This window comes from Crinia signifera, chromosome 7, assembly GCF_055691185.1.
Source record: "Crinia signifera chromosome 7, ASM5569118v1, whole genome shotgun sequence".
NCBI classification, from domain to species: Eukaryota; Metazoa; Chordata; class Amphibia; order Anura; family Myobatrachidae; genus Crinia; species Crinia signifera.
Genome location: NC_139223.1, coordinates 151,036,637 through 151,061,958, shown reverse-complemented (window position 1 = coordinate 151,061,958; position 25,322 = coordinate 151,036,637). Strand labels below are relative to the sequence as shown.

General features: G+C 42.2%; 1 protein-coding gene across 5 annotated transcripts in view; it reads right to left on the bottom strand.

The window, feature by feature from the left end:
• The window catches only part of RBMS1 (RNA binding motif single stranded interacting protein 1), a 346,188-nt gene that overhangs the window by 70,503 nt on the left and 250,363 nt on the right, over positions 1-25,322 (bottom strand). For all 5 annotated transcript variants that reach the window (XM_083153957.1, XM_083153959.1, XM_083153956.1 and 2 more), the window contains exon 3: positions 1,869-1,927. In XM_083153957.1, coding sequence (XP_083010083.1) covers positions 1,869-1,927 — 59 coding nt within the window. The remainder of the gene's footprint in view (positions 1-1,868; positions 1,928-25,322) is intronic.

Below are 25,322 nucleotides of genomic sequence, written 5' to 3'. Positions count from 1 at the left end.
GAAAACAGAAAAATGATTGACACGAGCCAAAGCTTGTAATAGCCAAAGAAGCAGCTCTTGTCCACGCATGGGAAGTATTGATTCACAAGGTAATGTAGGAAAAACTGACTGCTGCTTTTTCCTATAATGAGGCCTCCCCTGCACTCAATGTTCAGAAGTGGAATCAGAGAATGTGCCTTGCAAAAATCTTATTATTCATTGCCCTCCTAGTAGAAGAATGTGACTACAGGATCCCGCAATGACCTTCAGAATAAGTACTTTTCTGCTTACTCATGGGTGACTAGTAAAATTAAAATGAGCTCCCTGATTCCTCCCCCATCCACTGAAAACCAAACCTTTACCCCTTCCCTTTTTCCAATTTTTATTTGGACTAGAAGGAGCCCCCCTGCTTCCAAAAGAGGTCACTGTGGTAACCGCTACTTAAATTAAGCTGCAGAGAGCATGAGGTTAAGGCATAGGTTTCATCCCATGAGCGCCTGGGAATTTTTTTTTTTTAAAGGCACTGGAATCATTTGTTTGCTAATTAAAAGGAACAGGAGATACCACTCTGCCATGTCTCTTATACAAAAAGCCAACGCTTTGGAGAGACTGAACATGCAATTAAGTGGTGCTTAAATTGACCCCCTTTAATTAGCCCAGCCAATTTGCACAATGTGTAATCCTGTCAAATTATTAGTACTGCTAAACAGTCTCTGACATGGGAAGAAATTGTGTCTCCTTTTTAACAAGCAAACCAGCCACTGCCCGTGGTTATTATCAGGATGTTTTGAACTGGAAGTATGTTGCTATCGGCATAATAACGCTTTTTAACTTTTCTTCTCCTTTTGTCGAATACAACAATAGGAGGTGAATGCGCAATTACATTTATGTAGCGGTGATTTACCTAGATTATATAAAGGATGAGGATATTTACTCATTACTGGGTTTTGGACCTGATCATTGGAATTTCTTATAGTCGCTATATATGGCATTAAGAAACTAGGATGTCCCCTGAATGTACCAAATATCACTTGTAGGAACAGGGGCGTCAATAACGGATATGATCGCAAATGGAATCATTTTGTGAATGCACGGTCTACTGACCCTGCATGTACGGCAACCGCTGTCAGTAGTTACTGGTAAGCCCATAGGACATCGGAAGATTGCGTAATGCTACCGGGTCAAACTCTGTAAATAAGCTTATGACACTGATGGACAGCAGCAGATATAGAGAATACTTTTATAACCACTTGGCCCTTCTAGTCTGCCCTAAACACATGTACTGTATGTGCACACACGCACACACACACACACACACACACATTAATTTTTATTGGTTGCAAAATCAACCTACCAGTATTTTTAGATTGTCAGAGGAAAATGGAGTACCCAGGAAATTTAAACCATGGCCACAGCGCTATCTGCTGGGATCCCTCCTTCATGCATTGGGGGGATCCCTAATATTTGTCCTTTACTACCTCAAGCTGATAAAACACAGACAACTACACTACTCAGACTTGTCAAGAGGACAAGACGGAACCCAATTTCCCCTGAGCTGCTGGGAAGGTACACTTGTGACTCAAAAACTCTGCCGCTTGCAGCAGGGTATCCCGGTAGCCCTTTGTGAATGTTTATATACCAAAATAACATCCCTATAAATACTGTACACTGGTACAAATGTCTGCAGCCGGTGGCAGGGGTTTCATCTACAGCACAGGATAAGATTATTTCCTTGTAAATAGTTTGTTTCTTTTGGTATATGGGCTGAGCCTTGAAAAGCGACAATAGTTTATAGGACACTCCCAAACTGTCCTATAAACTAAAATCTCTCAAATGTCCATCTTGTAAGTACAGCATTATTCATCTTCATTGGATGAGGGCAAACATACCTTTACATTTGTTTGTGGTCTTATCCAGAATAGCCTTAGTGGAAACAATCTTGCCATATCTATAAAACAAAACAAAAAGAGCCAGTCATTTATTATCAAGTAAAACTACAATGCTTATTGTAACCAGAATTCATAATATACGTTACAATTCACAATGTTTCTTAATAGGTATGTACACATTTAGGTTGTTAAAAGGACTAAATAAGGGTCCACAGCAGACATCCTAAAACCATTGCATCAAGAGCAGGTATTCTAGTTCGGAAGTGGAACGGTTGGTGGCAAACTCACACAAACACATAACGCACGTAAAAAATAAAATAAACAGTATAATACCATAGTAGGTGCATATGCCTGGTAAACTAAGCATATTAATACCTCTCTTCCAGTTCCACAATTGCCCAAAGTTATTGTCAGGTAAATCTGGGTTGTGGCTTACAGTACAGTAAGGCTGGAAGTAGGGCCGGAAACGAGTTACAATGTAAACAGTGACCCGGGTCATCCTACCCAAGTTCCGTTAAAAGCAGGACGATGCAGTGCAAAAGGTTCTGCCACGGAATGATTGGGTCAAGGCGGCAGTGTAAATGGGGTCTTTCCCGGGTTAGAACAGTATTCCAAAACCCAGGTCAGACCCTGGATTTCCATGCAAAAGGGTTAAAACGTATTCCTCTAGCAGCTACATAGTAATAAGCCAAGTAAGAAGCCCTACACAAATTAAATCAAGTCTGTTCGCTGTATACATTTTCAGTTCCACAAACCCTTCTAGCAGGATTTAAAAACATTTACTTTCTAAAAATTCTAAAACTGAAATACAATAATTAAAGTAATATTGTGCAAAACATTATTAGATTTATGGCACGGTTCGCTGGCTAGAGATAGGTCATTGTCGATAAAAGAATAAAATAAATTCCATATAGATTGGAACAACCAAATCACAGCTAAATAAAAAAAAAAAAATGTTCTGGTAACAGCTGACCAAAATCAAAATGTGTAACTTGCACTAATTAAATGCCACAGAATACAAGGCAAAGTTCTGTAATACCATTACTGCCTTAACATTAAGCAGTTAAACATGTGAATGTCATCTTTTCTTGGTTTCATTTCCTTCTACTCCTCAGTGAGAAATGAGTGTGTGAGAAGGCCCGGCCCTGCATTCCACGGCAAGTCGCCCAACCCATGTCCTCTGCTTCATCCTGGATTAGATCACTGACAGGAACATGGCTTGTATGCTGTTCTACTTGTCCACACTCATGATAATCCAAAGAAACCAATCCTGATTAATGTTTGTTTTAAAATACAATGACACTAAGCGATGCCAATATTTTGCTCCTCACACGTTTTCTGACGCACTGAGTGAGACTCAATGAATTGCATGAAGACCAGCAAGTACAACCCTACAATTTTCTGGTCTACAGAGGCATAGGATCACGCTCCCAACTAGTGTTGGCAGTGTTCCATGATTTGCTGTGCTGGCCTACTTGCACACAGGTTGGCTACAGAGCCAATGGAATCTCTTGGCTCCACGTTACTCTAGGAACCTCCACTACTTCAGATGATCCAGCTTTAGTGCCATTAATAAAGGTTACCAACGTCTACTTCTAGTAAATGTAGACATTAGATCTAGCGTTAGTGCCATTAATAAAGGTTACTACTGTACACTTATAGTATATCACATGGAGATGACTAAACTACTATGACGATCATGTGATCCACACACAGGGATACAAGGAAGTATTGCAAACCGCAGAAGCAGCACAGTGTTAATTAAACCTTGTGCAGAAAAGATCAATTGGTTTAGGACCATTCTATTTGTGAAACTGTACTTCAGGCACAATATTATTGAAACTACTGTATCAAACTCTGCATCACACTACAGTATGCATGTATGTACTGTATGTATAACTTCTGGGAACAATAGGAGATGTAACGACAAAAGGAAGCAGAAGAGCAATTGTCAAAATAACAAATGTAGTTATTCATAATAAATGGTTAACTTCTCATTGCACATTTTGGAGAAATATACTTGCTGAATGGTCTTGGTGCATACTGCCTGATCATCTGTCATGTAGAATCAGGACTTATTAGGACAAATGCACCTGATCAATTCAAACCCTGCCAAGAGCCTTCCACACCCCCCTTCCCCCAAACACCCACTTTTTGGAGGAAAGTGGATATTTTTATGCCCTCACAAGGGGTCCGATGGTGCCGCTGTGAGCATGTGCATATCTGCGCATGTGCTGGGTGCGTGCACCCAGTCCGAATAGTGGGTTCACGCACCCAGGACAGCAGGCGGTGGGCGGAGAGGGGAGTCGGGCAGCCCCATTAGCATATGGGAATGCCCAGTATCTCATGGGAGTTCCCGTGAGAATGCTGGGCAGTCTCATGCTGATGAGACGGCGGGCAGCTGACATCACCGGATGTTAGCTGCCTGCCCTATCCTCGCACGGGGTGCCCGCAGTACAGATACAGATTATTGAAATCATCCATTCGCAGGTATGTGTGGTGTGGGCGGCACTGCGGGCGGCCTCTGGTGGACTCACAAGTCTGCGAATTTCAATCAGAATAAGGCCCATGATCCGCATGATGATGCAGGGGACAGGGTATATGGCTGTGAAATTATTCACGGAGAAGCCACCATGATGCAAATAACGTTCCATCATACAATGGGGAGCTTTCAGTGTACTTGTGGTCCTGCCCTAGCCACAAGACACAAATCTGAGAGGCTTGTTTTCGGGGATGATCTTCGAAAACACGCCATCCTTGCAGTCAAACCCTCTCACTGGCTGCTCGCCGTATTTAATGTTCTGGCAAAATCCTCGCCATCAGAAGAGGATTCCCTTAAACAGCGAGGTTTGTCACAAGTCCGCCACATTTAGTGGTGAGCCTCACCTTTCAATGGGCACACTTGCCGTTTCCACCGCAAAAAAAACCCCCAGCTAAGCGGAGATGGTGAGTGAAGGGGAGGCATTGAATACCGCCCAACTCCTTTACGGTACATGGATAATACGTTAATCTTAATTAGGTTACAATATATATGTTGACCACATACAGTATGCTCGAGATGGTGAAAATGTCGGCATACAGAATATCAACAGTGGTGGTGGTTGACAGGTTCTCGGCATCGCAATGGCCAATAATTGTTTTTGTGTGTTTTTTTTCTCCAACTTTTTCATCCTTTACCATTTATGTTGACTATGACTAGGAATAGTATAACCGAGGGGATACAGTTCACAAATCGGGCATATAGGTAGCTTAAAATGGTAAATGGCACTAAAACTCAAATTTTATTGTTGACGTTTTGTACCTGTCAACTTTTTCCATATCGACTTTTTGACCTTGTTAACCATATGGGGTTGACCTAGAGACTGTCAACCTATTTAGTGCCCACCTTGAACCTATGATCCATGCCCACCTTTACTCATATGCGCAGCTCATTTGTGAAAAGCCAAACACCTTTTCTACAATTGTGCCCACTACGTATTTAAGAATTAATCGGTCTTCGGTCAAACTACAAATGCATGCCTGCAGGCTAAGATGCCAACATATTTGTTTGCAAAACGCAAATGCTGATAAAGAAATCGGATCATGAGCCACATTACTGCTGACTGCATGTATAGTCATATACTTAGGGTTCTGGGAAAGGAAAGAAACTGTCAAGGTGTAGGCGCCAAAATATGACAAGGTTTAGAAGAGGCGACAGCACAGGAAGGCTTAATCTGCATTCCTATTCTCTGTACAAGTTTGTTTGCCTCACTTGTTGAACTACAGCTAAGAGGGTGTTTGCCTTTATGGCACGGTCTCTATGGGCAACGTTGTGTAGTAAGCTCTGCTAATTAAGAAGTATTATTTTGCTCTTATCTTAGTAAGGAGCCCCACCCATTAGACTCCAACCAAGTTATTGGTAAAAAAGGAGGGTGCTTCATAACTAAGCAGTTAAAAACAAAGAAAAAAAAATCTACGATAAAGCTAAAGAATAGAGAAGAAGAAAAAAAAAAAAAAAGAGGAAAGAAAAACCTGTAGCTGTGGAAAAATACAGCAGTGATTACAAATTTGTACTGATCACCACAAGAGAATGTTTTTCCCAGAACAGGAAACCGGCTGAGGCCTTCGTATTCGCAAATGGGATGAGTAATGTAATCAGATTGCTGTGAATCTGCTCAAATTGGGAGGGAGACGGCAACGACCAGAAATAAAATAAATGAGAACCAGAAAATGATCATCAGATGCCTCCTTCTACGCTGCACAAAATCCTGTGGACCCAAACTTCTAAATACATCGCTTTTCCACATGCTGCATTAGGGAGAACATTATTTTATATTTTTTTAATATATATATACATATATATATATATATATACACACATACACACACACACACACACACACACACATACATACATACATACATACACATACATATACATATAGAATCAAAGAGACCGGCACTCAGGTCTTGCTAGTGAATGCCCCAATTTACTGGCTCCGGTGCCCTCTGGCAGGAGGGGATGAGGCCTCAGCAGTATATAGGAAAAGAAATAAGCGGCACTCTGAGACTGCAGGAACAATGTAGTGAATGGATATTTAATCCATGTGCAGTGAAGACAACGTTTCAGAGCTCGGAGGCCCCGAGCTGCCAATGAAGAGACTTCTGCAAAAGATGAATCTACTGTGTTCTACAGAGTTTCAGGCTTCTGCTGGCAGGGAAGGGAGCAACGGCGTCAGGGGAGCAGGTCAAGGACCTCCCTCATCAGAACATGCAGGATGACGGAGGTGGGTCATTAACAATGCGCAATAGCACACATCGTTAATGATATTCAATATATACAAAAAAAATATCGCTCAGAAAGCCCTTTCCGAGCGATAATTTTTACTATATCCTCTAGTGCAGGGCTGGGCAATTGCGGCCCTCCAGATGTTGATGAACTACACATCCCAGCATGCCTTGCATCAGTTTCAGCATGGCCACATAGCAAAACTAATGCAAAGCATCCTGGGATGTGTAGTTCATCAACATCTGGAGGGCCGCAATTGCCCAGCCTTGCTCTAGTGTGTATGAGGCTAGACTGATCACCCAGGGCTATTCGATTAGCCTCACAAGCCATTGGGGATTCTCAGAATCCCCAATAAGCAGCACAGGGAGACTTATCCCGGATCCCATATGTTATCGCCAAATAACACAACATTTACCGCATGGTGAAAATTGGCTGTAGTTGGATACCATGATACTACGATCGGGGTAAAAAGCCTGTTTTGAAAGTGCAGTAAATTACGGTCATCAGGTAAAACCCAATAAATGACAGCACAATTACTGTCACTGAAAACAGGCTCCCAGGAAATTCCGTTTCCCTGGAGTGTGGTACACCTCAAACATAACCAATAGCCATAATTTGTAATGCACGTTTATTCTAGGTTAACTGAAAACACAGACCCCAAAAATGACGTATTTAATTTATAGGAAGCAAATAAAAATATTATTTTGTGAACGCTGCACCACCACCCAGTGGTTCTCAACCTTGGTCTCCCGTCCCCCACCCCCCTTCCACCATCAACACACCATCCTAGTCCCCAGCCAAATGAACAGTCATGTCCCAGGGAAAACGGCTTCATAGTGCAGTTACTGTGGTTCAGGCTATGGTAATCTGCAGCTTGAACCAGTGCAAAAGATAACTTTTAACAATAATTAAGAAAGGCTAATAAGTTCAATTATGTTACAGATCAATCAATGCTTAATGGCTACAATGTGTAGACTTTTTACGTGTTTCCATGTGAACTATAAGCATCCAACTCAAACATCATAATGTTTAGTGTTCAAATGTCATAACCTTTAGTAATGTAAGTTGAAACACACAACTTTCTATAGTTTAAATACAGACTGCATACATGACCTTCAAACCACGAACCCACGTTTGAAGCCAGTCTATAGAAAGCATGGCAACACGGCAACAAGCCCATACGTAATCAGCTGATTGCACCAAGGACAAAGTCACGCCCCTCGAGGCTTCCGGATTTAATCAAATTTTGAACTGGTTCAAATTTTTGGAGCATCTCTATTTACATTCCCCGATACAAGTATGAGTAAGCTGTGGATATTGCAGGCTCCACAAAGTTGCAGAGAAAGGTCAGCCAATGACACGCCTAGTTCCTAATTATTTCAGACTAGAAGAGGCTTCATGGGAAAGATAGAAAGCCAGTATACATGAAAACAAACAAGAATAGGGAAATACTTCTGTGAATATAACATTTGTAACTAAGTCTGGAAGATGAGAAATTAAGGTGCAAGATGTACTGCCTTGAAAATTGATGGAGAGTGATAAACCACCAACCAATCAAGCTCCTATCTGACAGTTTTCAAACCCAGCCTGTAACATGACCGTTAAAAGGGCTGATTGGCTGTTGGGTTATCACTCTCCATTTTATCACTTTTCAAGCTTAGTACATCTGGCCATAAGGGACAAAAAAGGAATGCAGCAGTCGTTTCTAGAACAGGGATTTAGTCCTACAAAACTATATAGGGAATAGAGTCAATAAAAATGGAAATGCTATACAATAGTTAAAGCTGCAAATAACATATTTTAATGAATAGAGCACCATGTATTGACCCAATAGTTAAGCCCTGGGGTAAAATTAGACCCTTTATTATCAGGTTGAACTTGATGGACGTATGTCTTTTTTCAACCTCAATTACTACTGTTAAAGATCGCAAACACAGACATGAATAGCTACCTACAAAACGGATGCCTTTAAAACATAAATTATATTTAAGTAGATCTTTTGTCCTTGGACACTTACTTAAACAACCAGTGGTCATTCCGGCCCTTAATATCTTTTATTTTTATTGTTTCATTCTGTAAGGATCATTTTTATCTGTTAATAAAACATTTAAATGATGTAAACCGTCCCTTATTCAGCCAGCGCTGGTGTCTTTTATTGATTTAATAGAGGAATGACTACCTTCTTGCAAAGTTCTCTTATTTGCTCACCTCGCTATTCTATTTACACATTATATTATTTTGCCATTTGTTTAAAAATGACCAGAATTCAAACGTCTATAGTCCTCTCCATAGAATTCAAACAATGCAGGAAGCTGATGCTTATAAATTCCCTGGGCTAAATTTAACAGTCTGGACAATCAGTGAGTGCTTTCAGCTACCACACCCATATAACAGCAGAGAGATGCCAAGCTCCATCGTATGCGAGCGGGAACACGTGATGGGTGTTTGCACTCTCGGGCGCGATGGCCGTTGCACACAAGCAGTGTATTGTCTCAAATACTTCTCAGTGCACAATATCCTTCATTAAGAAAGATTTCTCCCAAACTTGCATGTCCCCACTGCTGGGAGGAGGAAGGATCTGTGCAGCCGTACTGTCTCTTGTTTTCAGACAGTACAAGGGCTGACTCCTTTGCTGTTGTGTAACAAACGGAGAAGCACATCTTGAGAATCAAGTAATCTAGACAACAAGAACAGTGGAATAATGCAAACTCCACCTGTTTCGTGCCAATTAGAAATAAAAGAACATATGTTTTTAGAAATAGACCTATTTCCAGAAGGAAATGTACTTTTTTTTAAAAAACTAAATAAACCTCAATTAATGTAGAATAGCTGGTAAATACTGTACACTAACACAGCAATAAAGAACTAAACAAACAGCCGGTAATAGCTTAGAATCTTTCTCCGACACACCCAATAAAGTGTAGTAACCAGAATAATATACACATTTTTTTCTGTGCCTAGGACATTAGCAGATGACACAACTATTCAACATTCTAAGCTGGCAGCATATCTGTCAAGTTCGTCTGCCAATTTGGCAGCTTTAGATTGAACCACGCCAAAGTTGTAATGGGTGGAGTTTCCACCAACTGGGAGCTGCGTATTTGCCCTTTTGAATAGTTGTGAGCAGCTCTCGTTATGCCTAAACATGAAAAACAGACCCACAGTGTAATACGGGAGTAGACTGCACGATTGTACAAAGAACTGCAAGATCGATCTTTAAATTTGGGAAAGTAGCAGGTCACATATATTGAAGTTGGGCACAGAGTGCAGGCCAGCTTACCTTCACCGAGTACTTATTTATTTATTAACAGTTTCTTATACAGCGCACACATATTCCGCAGCGCTTTACAGAGTTGAACATTCACATCAGTCCCTGCCCCAGTGGAGCTTACAATCTATATTCCCTAACACATGTACACACACACACACACACACACACACACACACACACACACACACACATTCTAGTGCTGTGAGGCAGTATCACGTACAATGTTTACAGTTAAAAAAGTGGCAATTGCCAACATTTTAGCATAAACCGTGTTTAAGACAATACAACCCACTAACCATAACAAGCCAGAGGAAGGAAAATAAATCAAACTGCTACACAAATATAAAAGAAAAGGACACTGTGCAGCTGGTGACAGCAGAGTATATTAGCTATTTAATTTCCTTTAACTTGGTCTTGTTGAAAGGGTTACAGAACATTCAATGCCGGCACCAAAGCTCTTTGTCAATCAAACACAAACACTGCAGAATAGGCCTATTCAAGCCTCGAGTGTGTATTTAGTGAGCCACCGAAGTGCACACATTTAACACACTAAATGGCTTCAATGACACAAACGTGTCAGCTCGCAGCACAATGACTAACAAAGGACTTTCAATAAACCTGAACATGGACAACAAACTGTACATTCGCACTTCTATACAAAGCATTGTGTGTAGGGTCTGCAGTTCATTTTGCTAAATTCCAACACTGAACATAATAGAAGCTACTTTAGCTAACACTGCCGGTCAGATCCATTGGATGCTTTTGGTGAAATATTGTTGAAATCTTTAATGAAAACCTACAAATAACAAAAGAAAGAGGGATGGAACAATAAAGGAGGATTTCAAGGTACTTTGGGGTTTTGTTGGTTTGGATTTTTAACTGGATGGCAGAAGATGCTCCTTCAGTTTATCTATTTTTATTCAGATGACAAAGCATTTTTTCTTGAGAGCACAAAATCAAGAGGATAAGGAAGAAAAGGGAGGGACAGAGAAAGAAGGGGAGGGTGGGAGAGAGAGAGATGGAGGGATGGAGCAAGAAATGGAGGAGAGCGAAAGAAAGAACATGCGGGAGTAACAAAACATTAGGGATGGTGGGAGCACGAGGAAGCAAGAGAGCAAGAGGGAGGAAGTAAGAAAGCAGGATGGAGGGACAAAGAGCAGAAGGAAGGGAGGAAGAAAGAAGAGAAAACGAGTGAGAAAGCAGGAGGGAGAGGGCAAAAAATGTAGAGAAGAATGTGAGGGAGAAAGAGCACACGAGGGAGGGATGGAGAAATCAAGCAGGAAATAAGAAATCAAATAGAAAAGAAAGAAGGAAGCAGAAATGAGTGAAATAGAGCAAGAGGAGTAAGAAAGGTTTATCTAATCCTAACAACCTAATATTAATGGCCTCTAGCACCTGGACATTTATGTTTTGAGTCAGACTAGACACATTTTATCTATCCATCTATTAGCCGCAATTAATTCTTGGGTGCTAATCATCGCAGCACTTTACAGAATTTGCAGAAAAGTTCTCAATGCCCCATAGGTTAGCGAGCAACTTTCAGCAAATGTGGGCTGAAACCAGCCTGCGAAGGGTGCAACCTCGGGTGCCCTTGCAGGTGTTTAAACGCTGTGGAAACGGCACCTCGCACCCTTCGCAATTAATAGGACCGACCCCTATATCTGAGTATAGTGAGGTCCTGCAGCTCATTCTTGAGTCCAGCTGATTTGCAGAGGACGAAAAATGCATTGAAGGACTAACGGATGGTACGGACACTCAGATCAGCTGCATTTTATTTATTAGACTGTACGGGCAAAGATTAAAGTGATTTTACAAAATGACACTATCGCAATCTGTCTCCTCTCCTCACATGTGTATATGTACCTATGGAGTGAGATGCAATGCGAATAACACAAAGAATTATCCGAATGGAAGTGTACACATCTACATCACGCTGATATATCATCTGTGCAATGCAAGCGGATTTATAATCAGTTACAAGGGTACAGCTTTATACTTGGGGTGTCCAAGTTACGGTGTTGGGATGTACAAATCTAAATCTACTACACTAAAAATACTACACTAGTAGGCGCTATTTTCACCTTTTTTTTTTTTTTACAGATTCCCACAGCTCCATATACCACTAACTAGTATGTATGTATACATACATACATACATACATACATACATACATGTATGAGTGCCGCCGTGTTGTGGATATATATATAGGTCGCCATGAATGATAATATAAAAGCAAGCAGATACAAAAAGCACATGGGGCGCCTCTTTGGTTTGAGGATGAGCACAATTATATTTAAACGTAGGCCCCAATTTCTTTATTATATCAGATTACTCTAATTAGAAAACTTGTGCTCTGGGTTATTTATGTTCCCTGCTTCCATGAAAGCAGGATTCTAGTCTGGGCTATGAATCATCGCAAATAAAATTTAATTTAGAACACGGCTTGCCTGGCTTAATGGGGGCTGAGCACAAAGCAAACGTCGTTCATACGCAAGGCCTCTTCTGATAACAAAAACACTTGCATGGCGCTTTCTTTGCATTTCAAGAAGAATATTTGGCCAGGTTGTCAATTAATTGTTTACTTGAAGGCTGCGGCCAGAATTAAAAGGGAGCAGGAACAGAGGAAGAGATGTTATCCAGAAATGTATTTTAAAGTTCCTAAAATAATCAAAATATTTGTGGGTCAAAATCTTTCTCATTGCTTCCAAATTTCAATTACCATAATTCTCTTCCTGGCTGGCAAAGCATCATGGGAATAACTGCTTAACTGGAGGCTGCAAACTAAAATGCACTACACCTCCAGTCTGCTATAGAACTTTGAAGGATAATGTAATTAAAACAAATGGGGTCATTAATACTAAATGAAAATGTAGACTTTTAACAAACATAGTATAAAATAACCTCCAAGAGCGCAAGGTCAAACTGATTAAATAACACTCAGAGATTTTATAACAAACTGCCCTATATAAAACAATTTTAGGGAAAATCATCCTTCAAAATAAAGGATAAAACCTAATGTAATTCCGGTGCTATTGAGGAGACGCAATCTGAAGGTATTATTTACAAAAAGGCCATTACAGATGGTGTAATTATAAGCATCACTGCCGCACTGAGGTCAAGGGTTCGAATCCCACCATGGTCCTAACTGTGCAGAGTTTGTATATTCTCCTTGTGTTTGCGTGGGTTTCCTCTGGGTATTCTGGTTTCCTCCACAACCCCAAAAAAATACTGGTAAGTTAATTGGCTCCCAACAAAATTAACCCTAAAATGAATGTGTGTGCGAGTACATGTGGTAGGGAATATAGAGTGTAAGCTCCACTGGGGCAGTTACTGATGTTAATGTTTAAATATTCCCTGGAAAGCGCTGCGGAACAGGTGTGCGTATAGATAGATAGAGAGCGCCAGATACAGAGATAGGAATAAATAGAGTACAGGTTGAGTATCCCCTATCCGAAATGCTCGGGACCACGAGCATTCCGGATAGGGGAATATTCCGGTTTTTAGAATAAATAGTTTTAGCCATACTTACCTGTCCCCTGATGGTGTCCGGTGGTCCCTCGGCGTCCACGCAGTCCCCGGGCGTCCACAGCAGGCCTCCGGCATCTTCTCCGGGTCTCCAGCGGTCCCAGGAATGCATTGCGCGAGTGTGCGCGCGCACCGGTGACGTCACCGGCGCGCGCGCACACTCGCGCAATGCATTCCTGGGACCGCTGGAGACCCTGGAGAAGATGCCGGAGGCCTGCTGTGGACGCCCTGGGACTTGGTAAGTATAAAAAGAGGGTTAGGGAGGGTAAAAAAAAAAAAAAAAAAATTTGAATGATTCCAAAAACCACGGTTTTTGTAATAATTTGGATAATAGATATACGGATACGGGATACTCAACCTGTAGGTACTTCATTGTGCATTAAAAGGATATTTATTGAGATAAAAGCATATATTTATCCACGATACAAACAATGAATGCTTGTACCAAAATGGATCACTCTGAAAATTGAATATTTTTTATATATTACTATATTTTAGCTTTCAAATAATGCCACAAAGACCTCAGTTGCCCTCTAAAGGCAAATATAGGAGGAGAAAAAGGGGGTCATGTTACAGGCTCTGTGTTGAAAACAATGAAACCTAAGTTGGGTACACACTATGCAATATGCTCAGCCTGCGTTACGATTTCCCTTGAACTTCTCAATGCTCCAGAATCAACAATATAGTTCAAACACACTGAATGATTTAACAATTAAAAAGAAATATAGTTCATACACACTGAATGATTTAACAATTAAAAAGATAAAAATAATGATATATTGGGTGCAATGTAATAGGATGAGAGAATCAGAAAGCGAGAGATTTGGTAAGAAATCTCCACTTTTTTCTATAAAGCAGCAATCATTTACACTCCAAAACCAGTTTGATATTGCAGTGTAAATGATTGCCACTTTAAAAAAAAAAAGAAAGAAAATGAAGATTTCTTACCAAATGTGACCATCTTGTTTTATGAATATATTGTTATCGTTTGTCATTATTTTTCACTCTGAACCATATGCACCTAGTAGTCACCAATATAGGCCAAATTTATCTGCATATCATTTAGGCTTCTTGCTCTCTAAGATTTGATAAAGCTCCCCCATAGAACCACATCTATAGGTCCATACACAATGGGTGACTATGCCCAGTGTGTACGGACAGCGATGATCACATTCATCGCTGGGGGGAAAGCCGCTCAGTGCATATACACACTGAGCGGCTTTCCCCCGACCCGGCGCTGATGGAGGATGGCGTTGCATAGCGGAGCGCTATGCAAAGCCGTCCTGAAAGCCCCTCATCTGCTGGTATAACCAGCAGTTGAATAGCTTTCCCGGCAATGTTGCGGGAGTGCGCAGCAGTGCTCACCGCTCATCGCCAGGGCCATACACGCTGGGCGGCTTTGAGATGAAAGCCGCTCAAAACAGCAAAGTCACCCAGTGTGTATGGGCCTTTACTCTAAAAGTTTAGTAATTTTGCTGCCGCATTGCCTCAAAATATAAAGGCAGCTAGAAACCAGCAAATGTAACTGTAAGCCATCTGTGGCGAGCAGCAAGGAAACCCCAGCTGATCACTCCTGGGTCAGATCTTTATTTCATGAGTAACCACATCATTTGTTTGAAAAAAAAAAAACCTGTTACCTATATTATAGTAAAAGTCAAAACAGGACTGAGCTCCAGCTCACATCAGATCTAATAAATTTGGAACACACTCCAATAGGGGAGTATATATAAGAAAGCAGCTGTGGTTCCACTGGAAAGGGAGTTGGTTTTGTAGATTCTGGGGATGGGCTTATTCTGTCCTGATTTAACCTTGATAAATGTTGGAAGCTATGTCTGTGCACAACCAACATGGGAGAATTTAACAGTTAAGTGTTAATTAAAAGCCTGTGCAGTTTAGAAAACAAAAGCAAATATCTGGTTGCTATGAGCAAAATAACCTATTTCCTGTGCATTATTTATATAATAGAGTAGATATATATATATATATATATATATATATATATCTACTCTATGTCACCCACCAATGGCGCTGCATACTTCGGAAGCTGCTTCATGCCTAAATTCGCTCATTTTTTGCTCACAGCCCCATAAGGATTTGAGCGAGTCAGGTTAACGTAAAGTGGCAATAACATCGCGGCTAACTGGATTGACCCTTTAGAGCAGGACAGGCCAAGCTGTGGCTCTCCAGATGTTGTCAAACTACAAATCCCAGCATGCCTTGCCACAGTTTTAACACTCCCTTATAGCAAAACTGTGACAAGGCATGATGGGATTTGTAGTTTGACAACATCTGGAGAGCCACAGGTTGGCCAGGCCTGCTTTAGAGACTAGAAAAAAAAAAAATATTGCAGGTCTTTCTACCATTGTAAAGGGAAAACTACTAGACCTGCGCAATCGATTGCAGAGTAATCAAACATCGGTGGCAAAGCGCAGATGGCCATCCCTGGAAAAACAAGCCCTTAGGGATGGCCACTTGTCATATATCAGAAGTGCCCAAATCACTGAATCTCATCCAATTGGACCGGATCCACATGTGTAACGGATCCGAACGGGGCTGAATTCAGGAGCAATTTGTGGAGAAAGAAGTGACTCACTATCAAGTAAGTGGAACTGCAGGTATTGTACAGAAAAGCAATACTTTATGAGTGTGTAAAATAAAAAAAAATATTTTGTGGTTAAAAAGAAATTGAATCAGAGATTACCTTGTGTATATGTGTATTCTGATCTCTAAAGTATGGAGGAGACATGAACTTGGACAGAAAACATTACCACAGGGAGACTTTTCTGCTTGTAATATAGTGAAATCCAATAACCAGGCAAGACTTTTGTTGCATTATGAAGACTCAATGTTCCATCCCAGAACAGCACAGTGGTCTGCAGTGGTAATTATATCTCTAATTGTATTACTTTCAAACAGCAGCTGTCCTAGTTTAATTCAATTAAAATGTCTATCACTGCAGTGATAAAACAACATGCAAAAAAATATGAAACTTTTTATTACTTTATTGGAAACAAACAATATGCACAATAAAATCTTGCCATAGTAACCAGTCACTAGTAAAACCTTAACTGTGATTAAATATACAAGGTCAATTTATCTAAAAGGCACAATTAACACAAGTGACTTATGCTGTGTACACACGGGGGCGAAAGGGGCTATAATCGCTGGGAATATGGTCGCAGGCGACCATATTGCCAGTGATGGAATTATGCCCAGGTGATAAATCGCCGGGTGCGCGCTCCCGTTTTCTGCCCCATTGTAATCGCTGGTCGCAGGAGCTTGCTCCTGCGACCAGCTAATCACCTCTGCGGCTCCCCCAGCAGAGGTTCCTTTTCATCAGCGACCATCTCTGGTCGCTGATGTAAAGGAGACACTGAGCAATATATCTCCCCCCGTGTGTACACACCTTTAAAATGTAAAAAAAAAAAAAAAAAAAAAAAAAAACACCCGCTGCTATTCCAAGCCAAAATGCAGATGTGTGGTAGCTATTTCTAGACAAAACCCACAGTGGTATATAGATATATATATATATATATATATATATATATATATACATACATACACACACACACACACACACACACACATGCGCGCATGCATAAACACGGAAAAGAGATGAAAAAAGCGCACCAGTGAGCAAATATATACATTTTATTGCTCTAACTTGGTGGCAAACACAGTCCACATAGCACATGATGTAGTCAACAGAGAGGCTTTGGAAAAAAATCTGAGCAGTCTACCTTAACGTGACATGTTGGGATTGGCAGCCATGTTTGCAACCACCAGAGATATTTTGAAATGGAGAGGATTTATAGGACTGATTATTATTGGTTTTAAAGTGGACTAGAGGAAACCCACTGAAAATCAGCTATTTCTTTAATAAGAACAAACTCATGTCAAGCAACAAATGTAGGCTGTCACAAAGTCAAAAAATTAAGGTCTAAACAATATTTTGATTCCATCCATTTTCAGCAGGTAATCCATGTGCATCTCTGCAAGTGACCTATCAAGTGGATATTTTGGATCTAGTGTTAGAGATAAGTGATTTCTAAACTCAGACTTGTGAAATTAGCCAATCCGGTGTCCCAATCTGAAGGTGTATTCACACGGTGGAATCGTAAAATAAGTTAGCCAAAATCGCACAGTGTTTACCCGGCTTGAGATACCGATGTGCAACGCCACAAGGTCGGTATTACAAGCAAAAATAGACTGTGCATGGGGAGCAATTTTGACTACGTCGCATACAATGTATTTGGCCAGACAGAATATAAGTAATAGCACGTGTACATAGTGACAATAGAAACCTTTACATCATAAATGTATTTCGTTCCTTTGTTGTCTACAGATCCAACTGAAAACAAAATTCTGGTTTCAACTACATGGAAAGCAGATCGCACAACTGAACTGCGTCATAACACAGCCGAGAAATAGAATAAAAAATGCTCAACGTAAATAATTTAAACAGTAATATTTATCTTGTTGAATATACCGGAACGACCAGAGATGAGGCTGTCTACGGTGTAGAAGACTGACAAATCTGTTTCATCATGAACAAAGAACACAATAAAGTATAGCTGGAGTGTGACGAGTGAGCCCCTGAATGTATGTATGCTACAGAGCTGGCTTTTTATTTATCTGAGCAAACAGCGGATGAATAGAGGAGCTTTGCACCAGATCACACAAGCACTAAACTACACACATTCATGGTCCGGTCACAAACACCAGTCTCTCTTTAATCAATGCTCTTTGCTTGAGTCATGGTATCCCGTGGGCATCAATATACATTCACTGCAAGAGTCAATATTCCTGATATCTAAGTAACTATAGCAGAAGCATGGAAATACTCTATAAAACATCCTGTTCTCTAAGCCAAGATTAGAGACTAATGAAAGAGGTTCCCTCGGTGGCATTGGCCTCTTGGTGATTCAAGCTAATTTCTCTCTACAATGGCCAACAGTGCGAGATCCATTAAGGAAAAGTTATTTTTTGACATCCAGAAAGAAGTATGTAAATATTCCCGTGCCGTGACACATTTAAGGCTTTGCATTCAGAATATATGGCATCCAAGGTTACATTAATGATTCATTATTATTTACAGTAGAGGATCTATTACACACAAGTGTTCCTGAAATGGCATAACACAATATTTATACATTTGCCATTTACAAGAATTTAAAAAAATATCTTATCTTAAATTGGGCATACACAATACAATTATCTGGCAGACCATCTGTCCAATCTAAAGAAAATCTTGTAATGACAAAAACATTCCATAAAATTGATTGAATTTTGCATTTAACCAATTTTTGTCCCTTTTCCCCCATTTTTTGGAGCAAGTAAAAGATTGCCATTTGCAGCCACCTTCCCTTGCACTTAGCCTTACCATAAGTACCCCAGTAGTGGCTAAACCTAGCCCCCACCCCACATTTCTGGCCACACGGACCCCACATACTCACAGTTCGGGATGACATCAGGCCGGGATTCAGCCGTTGGCATCCTGACCGCTTTAGAGTTCTGGTGCCGGTGTTTAGAAGGTAGTCAGGATGCCTGCTTTGGTATACTGAGCTCCGGAATGCTAACTGCATCCATGCCAGATAATTTTATAGTGTATGCTCAGCTTTAGTGTCACTTGTTTTAGCCATTAATTTGTTTACTGTAATATCTCCATTTTCTATAATGTGGAAGGAAAAATGTGCTTTTATCTGAGTCCCCATACTATTAGTAATACGTACAGTAACGAGTTTCAGGGTCATGTTTGAAAGTGAACCAAGAATGTAGATCGGTATTTCTACAATATGCACGCTTGTCCACCAATTCAAGATGGACAACAGCTTGGACTGTGCCTTAAACTTTAATCTGAGTGTAAACTTTACCATTACGTGTATGTATACATCAGAGGATGCAAATGGTGGAAAGAATGACACATCCCATCTACAGCCATATAGGAAAGTCAGAATCCCCTATATAGCAATAGCAGTGCTTAAGAGTCACCAAACACTATGCATAAACCTTACTTATAATTAAGGTTTATTAACGTTTAACGTTCTCCTGCGGCACTAATTGCTTGAAACCGTTTACCTTTCCAGCTGTACACGGACGTGTCTTTTCTACTTCTCGGACGGTTTATTTTATTGAAGCTTACTAGCTACTTTGGTGAATTCTCTAAAAGGGAATTAAAGGTTAACTTGATATTGAAGTTCTTGTAAAAGCTCCATAACCTGGTTGTTACCTCTCCATCTCGAGAGGTTTCTCCTGGAAAGTACAAGGACGATACACAACAGGAATGGACTTAACTCACACTTAAATATTAACGTTAAATAATTATCTTATTACAAGTTATGAAAGTTTAAAAAGTTTATCTATTGTCTGCACTCAACTGTGGCTGCCATTTTGTGGGCAGCGCCGTTCAGGGAAAGTACAACTGGTTAATTATAGAAGGAACTAGGGACATTATGAAGGCACAGAATATTGCTAAATGTACCCCAAAGTGATTTGCTAAAAAAGAGATACACTTCATACCTCACATTTCCCGGAACATTAATGGGCAAAGTGTTATACAGTGATGAAATGCCAAATTGATTATTTATATATAATTCAACAATAAAACTATTTTTATACTTTTTATTTGGTGGTTTTGTATGGTTTCATATTATCTTTAACACAAGAAATACAACTATTTGAAGAGAAACTTTTAATTTTTAATAAATATATTTACTAAACTTGAAAATGTAAAATTGGTCAGTTTACCCTCATACAGCTCAATTGACTTATTCCCCTAATCAGTAAAAGTTGGCACATCTTACCCCACAATGTTGAATTATAATGACATAAATCACACTTTCATGATTGGACACACTAGATCACATTTATCAAAGACCACACACGGCACACCTGAACTATTTGCAATGGTCACAAAAACCTCATCACAAAGCAACAGCACTATCAGTCCACCACAAGTGTAAACTCACAGAGGACCAGTGGTATACTAAGTTTCATAAAGGGATAAAGTACTGTTGCAAGCAGCTCCTAACTGACATGCTTGAAAAATGACAAATTAAGCTGACAAAAACATTTGACAGAAAATTATCAATTATTTTATTAAATTTATACTGTTGTTGTGGTAAAAATGTTTATTCACTAAATACATCCTGTTCTGCATTATTTTATCCCCTTATTCTGCAGACGTTTCACCCCATTTCATCAGGGGCCATGTGATGATATTGATATACCACTCTTGGCTGTGTGGTCGCACTCTGAGGGAAGTGTGTCCCAACACATACCAGGGCATGTGTATATCAGAGTGTGACCACACACCCAATAGTGGTATATTTATTACATATACACTCCTTTCTATGCTCATGTTTATTTTTCTTAAATACCTTGTATGACAATATATTTTTTTATGTTTCTTTATTTTAAAATGAGAAAAGCATGCCGCAAACACTTCATCCCTAGACTGAGTGCCTCGTGTCTCGCTGATGTCACTACGTGTTAGTGAATGATTAGGCTGCTGGTTGATCGCACTCATGGCTGCCTGCTTTGTGTGAGGCACTTTAACAGCTCAGTATTTATGACATCTAACAACATTTCTGGCAATGCATGAAACTTGCACAGATTATCATGTTGCGTACCCTTTCAATGACTTTGTACCTTCCCGAAAGAGAAACATCAAAACCTCCTCTTAATGTCTAATCTTGTAATTGACTATTCAATTAAATACTCACTGAGCAAACTTGCTTATTGTTCTCCTGATATTACACCTGACTATTAGACATATTTTGACTAAACTCATTTTCTTTTATTGTCATTTCACTCTATGGAGAATTTATTGTTTGCCTGGCACAACGATTGTTCCGTGTCATAAATCCTAACGTTACAGGGCTTACAAATGCCAAATCATTTTTCAGAAACGCAAAAGGAAAAAAAAAAAAAAATGAAAATCACAAATGCTATTACTGACCTTATACTGTATTTATCTGTCTAGACAAACTATGAGGTCATCGTCTGACCAGACTTTCCATCCTGCCAATGGATGCAGGCAGGATAACAGCCACAACGGTTCAGAACTGTGCCAATTTGGTAAGAACCGACAGACTAAAAGTCACGAGATTTAAATGAAGCTGAGTTTTGTGGATGCAGCCAGGGGCGGATTGGCCCGCCGGGAAACCGGGACATTTCCCGGTGGGCCGGACCATAAGCATTAGAAATGGGCTGGCCAGGCCACTCTCCCCCCCCTGGCTGGGCCGCGGACAGCGTGACCGCAGTATCAGCGGTTAGCGGCCGCGGCTTCAGCATTTTGCCCTAATCTAAAATGGCGACGGTCGGGCTGCTGCGGAAGCCCGGCCGCGCAAAGCTCCTCCCATGATGCTTTGCGGAGCTCGTGAGTGTCGGCTCACGGCTCCGCCCTCTGATCCCCGCACATAGCTCCTACCGGTCTGCCGGGTTACTGCCCGAAGCTGCTGCCTGCGTATGTCACACTGTGTGACAGATAGCGGCGCGGACAGCAGCAACATCGTACCCCCCCTCCTCCTTCCCCTATACAGACAGGGGAGATCTCCCTCTGCTACCCCCTTACCTCCCCAATAGCAGCAGTCCGGCAGCCACTCCTCCGATGCTCTGTTGATGATGCACATGTTGTGCTCTCACTGGAGGAGAGAGGAGCCAGCCACAACAGCACAGATAAGGTATGTGATGTGTGCTGGGAGGGGTGTTAATGTCTTCTGGGGGGTTGGGGGGGTGGGGGTGGTTGGGTGCATCTTAATGTGTACTGGGGAGGGGGGGTGAAATGTCATGTTTATGTGTGCTGGAATGGGAGGTTAGTGTCATATTAGAAACAGTGGTTATGTTATGCTCTTTTAGCCCGATTTGCTAGAGGCACAGGGCGAACTGTGCCCGGCCCCTCTAGCAGCATCCCCTGCCAGAATAGCCTGCCTGTCCATCCCTGCTTCTCTGCCAATAGATGCCATGCCCATGTGCATGGTATCTATTCACATTAACCAGTGCACTTGGGTGAAAGTCAGCATCGCCGCAGCCCCCCTGCGCAGTAACTTTGCTTTCGATGTCGACGGGCCCAGCCTGCCACCCTCATGGATCACCAAGAAATGTGTGCTGCACACTGGAGTGTATGCTGGGAGTGGGGTGCGGTGGTAGCATATTGTGGGTAAGGTAGTGTTGCGGCTGTAGTGTATTGCATGCGGGGAGTGGGGTGCAGTGTAGCCGTGGTAGCATATTGTGTGTAAGGTACGGTAGCTACTATAGTGCAGTGTGTGCTGGGAGTGGGGTGCAGTGGTAGAATATTTTGTGTAAGGTAGGGTTGTGGCTGTAGTTTATTACATGCAGGGAGTGGGTGCAGTGCAGTGGTGGTAGCGTATTGTGTGTAAGGTAGGGTAGCGACTATAGTGTAGTGTGTGCGGGGATTGGGGTGCAGTGTAGCGGTGGTAGCGTATTGTGTGTAAGGTAGGGTAGCGGCTATGCAGTGTAGCGGTAGTAGTGTGTATAAGGTAGAGTAGTAGCTGTAGTGCAGAGAGTGGGGTGCAGTGTAGAGGTGGTAGCGGATTGTGTGTGTAAAGTAGGAGGTGTAGGGTAGCGGCATTAGTTTGTGTGCGAGCAGGGCCGGTGCAAGGCACCGGAGCACCCCAGGCGAGTCGGGGTGGGGGCGCCCCGGTGCCGGGGGAGGGGGGGGTACCTGTCCTGCGGCGCTGTGTATTTAAAGCTGGCGGCGGTGGCAGAGAGGGGTCCCTGCAGTCAACGAGCGCTATCCGCCGGGCTATGCGGAAGCGCTTCTGTTGTGAAAACACTGGCCGCACGGCGCACGCTGATTGGCTGAATCTCAGTTCGTTATTTCTTATTGACTGCAGAGACCCCTCGCTGCCTCCGCCGCCAGCTTTAAATACACAGCGCCGCAGGACAGGTACCCCCGCGGCACGGGGGGCAAAATGCCGCCCTCCAGTCGCCGGCGCCCTAGGCAAATGCCTAGATTTGCCTAGTGGTGGCGCCGGCCCTGTGTGCGAGGAGTGGGGTGCAATGTACTGGTGTTAATGTAGTTTGTGCAGGGAGTGGGGTGCAGTGTAGTGGCGTTAGTGTAGTTTGTGCAGGGAGTGGGGTGCAATGTAGTGGCAGTAGTGTTGTTTGTGCGGGAAGTGGGGTGCAGTGTAGTGGCGGTAGTGGTTTGTGGGGTGCAGTGTAGCAGCAGTAGCGTAGTGTGTAGAGTAGCAGCGGTAGTGTAGTTAGTGCGATGCAGGGTCGCAGCAGTAGAGTAGTGGGTGTGGGGAGGAGGTGCAGGGTTGCACTGATGTAGTGTGCTGTGTTTGTAGGAGGGCATAAAATATATAGTTTGCAGGAGGGCACCTACCATCGGCCCTGTGTGTGACAGTACCTCTCCTGAGTGGGTGTTACTGCAGCACATCACTTGTTGAGCACAGCCTCTGCCCCGTGACAGCTGCTGCTGCCCCTCACCATGGCTCTAGCAGCACCCCCCTCTGATCATCACTACACGCCGCAGTGGGGAGCTCAGTGAGTACCAGGAGATGCGGGGGGGGGGGGAGCTCTGCCACTGTGAGAATGTGCTGTATGCTGGGCAATGCGTTCCGCAACTTCCACTCTCTGCTGCTTGTGTTCCCAGCAGATGGGCAGGGAGATAGTAAGTAACCAACTGCTCCACTTACTGCTCTGCACTGTGCAGCGCTCACCAGGGGCTCTGTGCCACTTGCCTGGCCTCTCATATGCTGTGTGACTGACTAATGGGGGGGGGTATGATGCTACGACTGTCAGTGTACACTGTGCTTCCAAAGCAACAGAACGTACCAGCCAGCTACATACAGGTGGCAAGCACTTTGCATAAGGTAATGACAGCTTATTTGCCCTACAGTATCACAGTGTGTACGTCTGGAGGTAGCCAGAGCCAGAGTGCGATGACATGAAGTAAATCCGGTCCGGTGCATCTCCCTAACAAGAACGCTCCTTTCATCCACAAGAAGGCCAGGTTAGTAGCTAGTACACACCACCATGAAGCCGAACCTTATCATATAAATACACCAGTAGCGTAACTCTATCTACACACACACACACATAGCCTAACCCTATCTACACACACACACCTAGCCTAACCCTATCTATACACACACACATGTAGCCTAACCCTATCTATACACACACACACGTAGCCTAACCCTATCTATACACACACACACGTAGCCTAACCCTATCTATACACACACACGTAGCCTAACCCTATCTATATATACACACACACGTAGCCTAACCCTATCTATATATACACACACACACACGTAGCCTAACCCTATCTACACACACACACACACAACTAGCCTAACCATATCTATACACACACACGTAGCCTAACCCTATCTATATATACACACACACCTAGCCTAACCCTATCTATACACACACAAACACACACACCTAGCCTAACCATATCTATACACACACACCTAGCCTAACCCTATCTATACACACACACATGTAGCCTAACCCTATCTATACACACACACACCTAGCCTAACCCTATCTACACACACACCTAGCCTAACCCTATCTATACACACACACATGTAGCCTAACCCTATCTATACACACACACACACCTAGCCAAACCCTATCTATACACACACACATGTAGCCTAACCCTATCTATACACACACACACACCTAGCATAACCCTATCTACACACGCACCTAGCCTAACCCTATCTATACACACACACATGTAGCCTAACCCTATCTATACACACACACCTAGCCTAACCCTATCGATACACACACACACATGTAGCCTAACCCTATCTATACACACACACACACACACACATAGCCTAACCCTATCTACACACACACCTAGCCTAACCCTATCTATACACACACACATGTA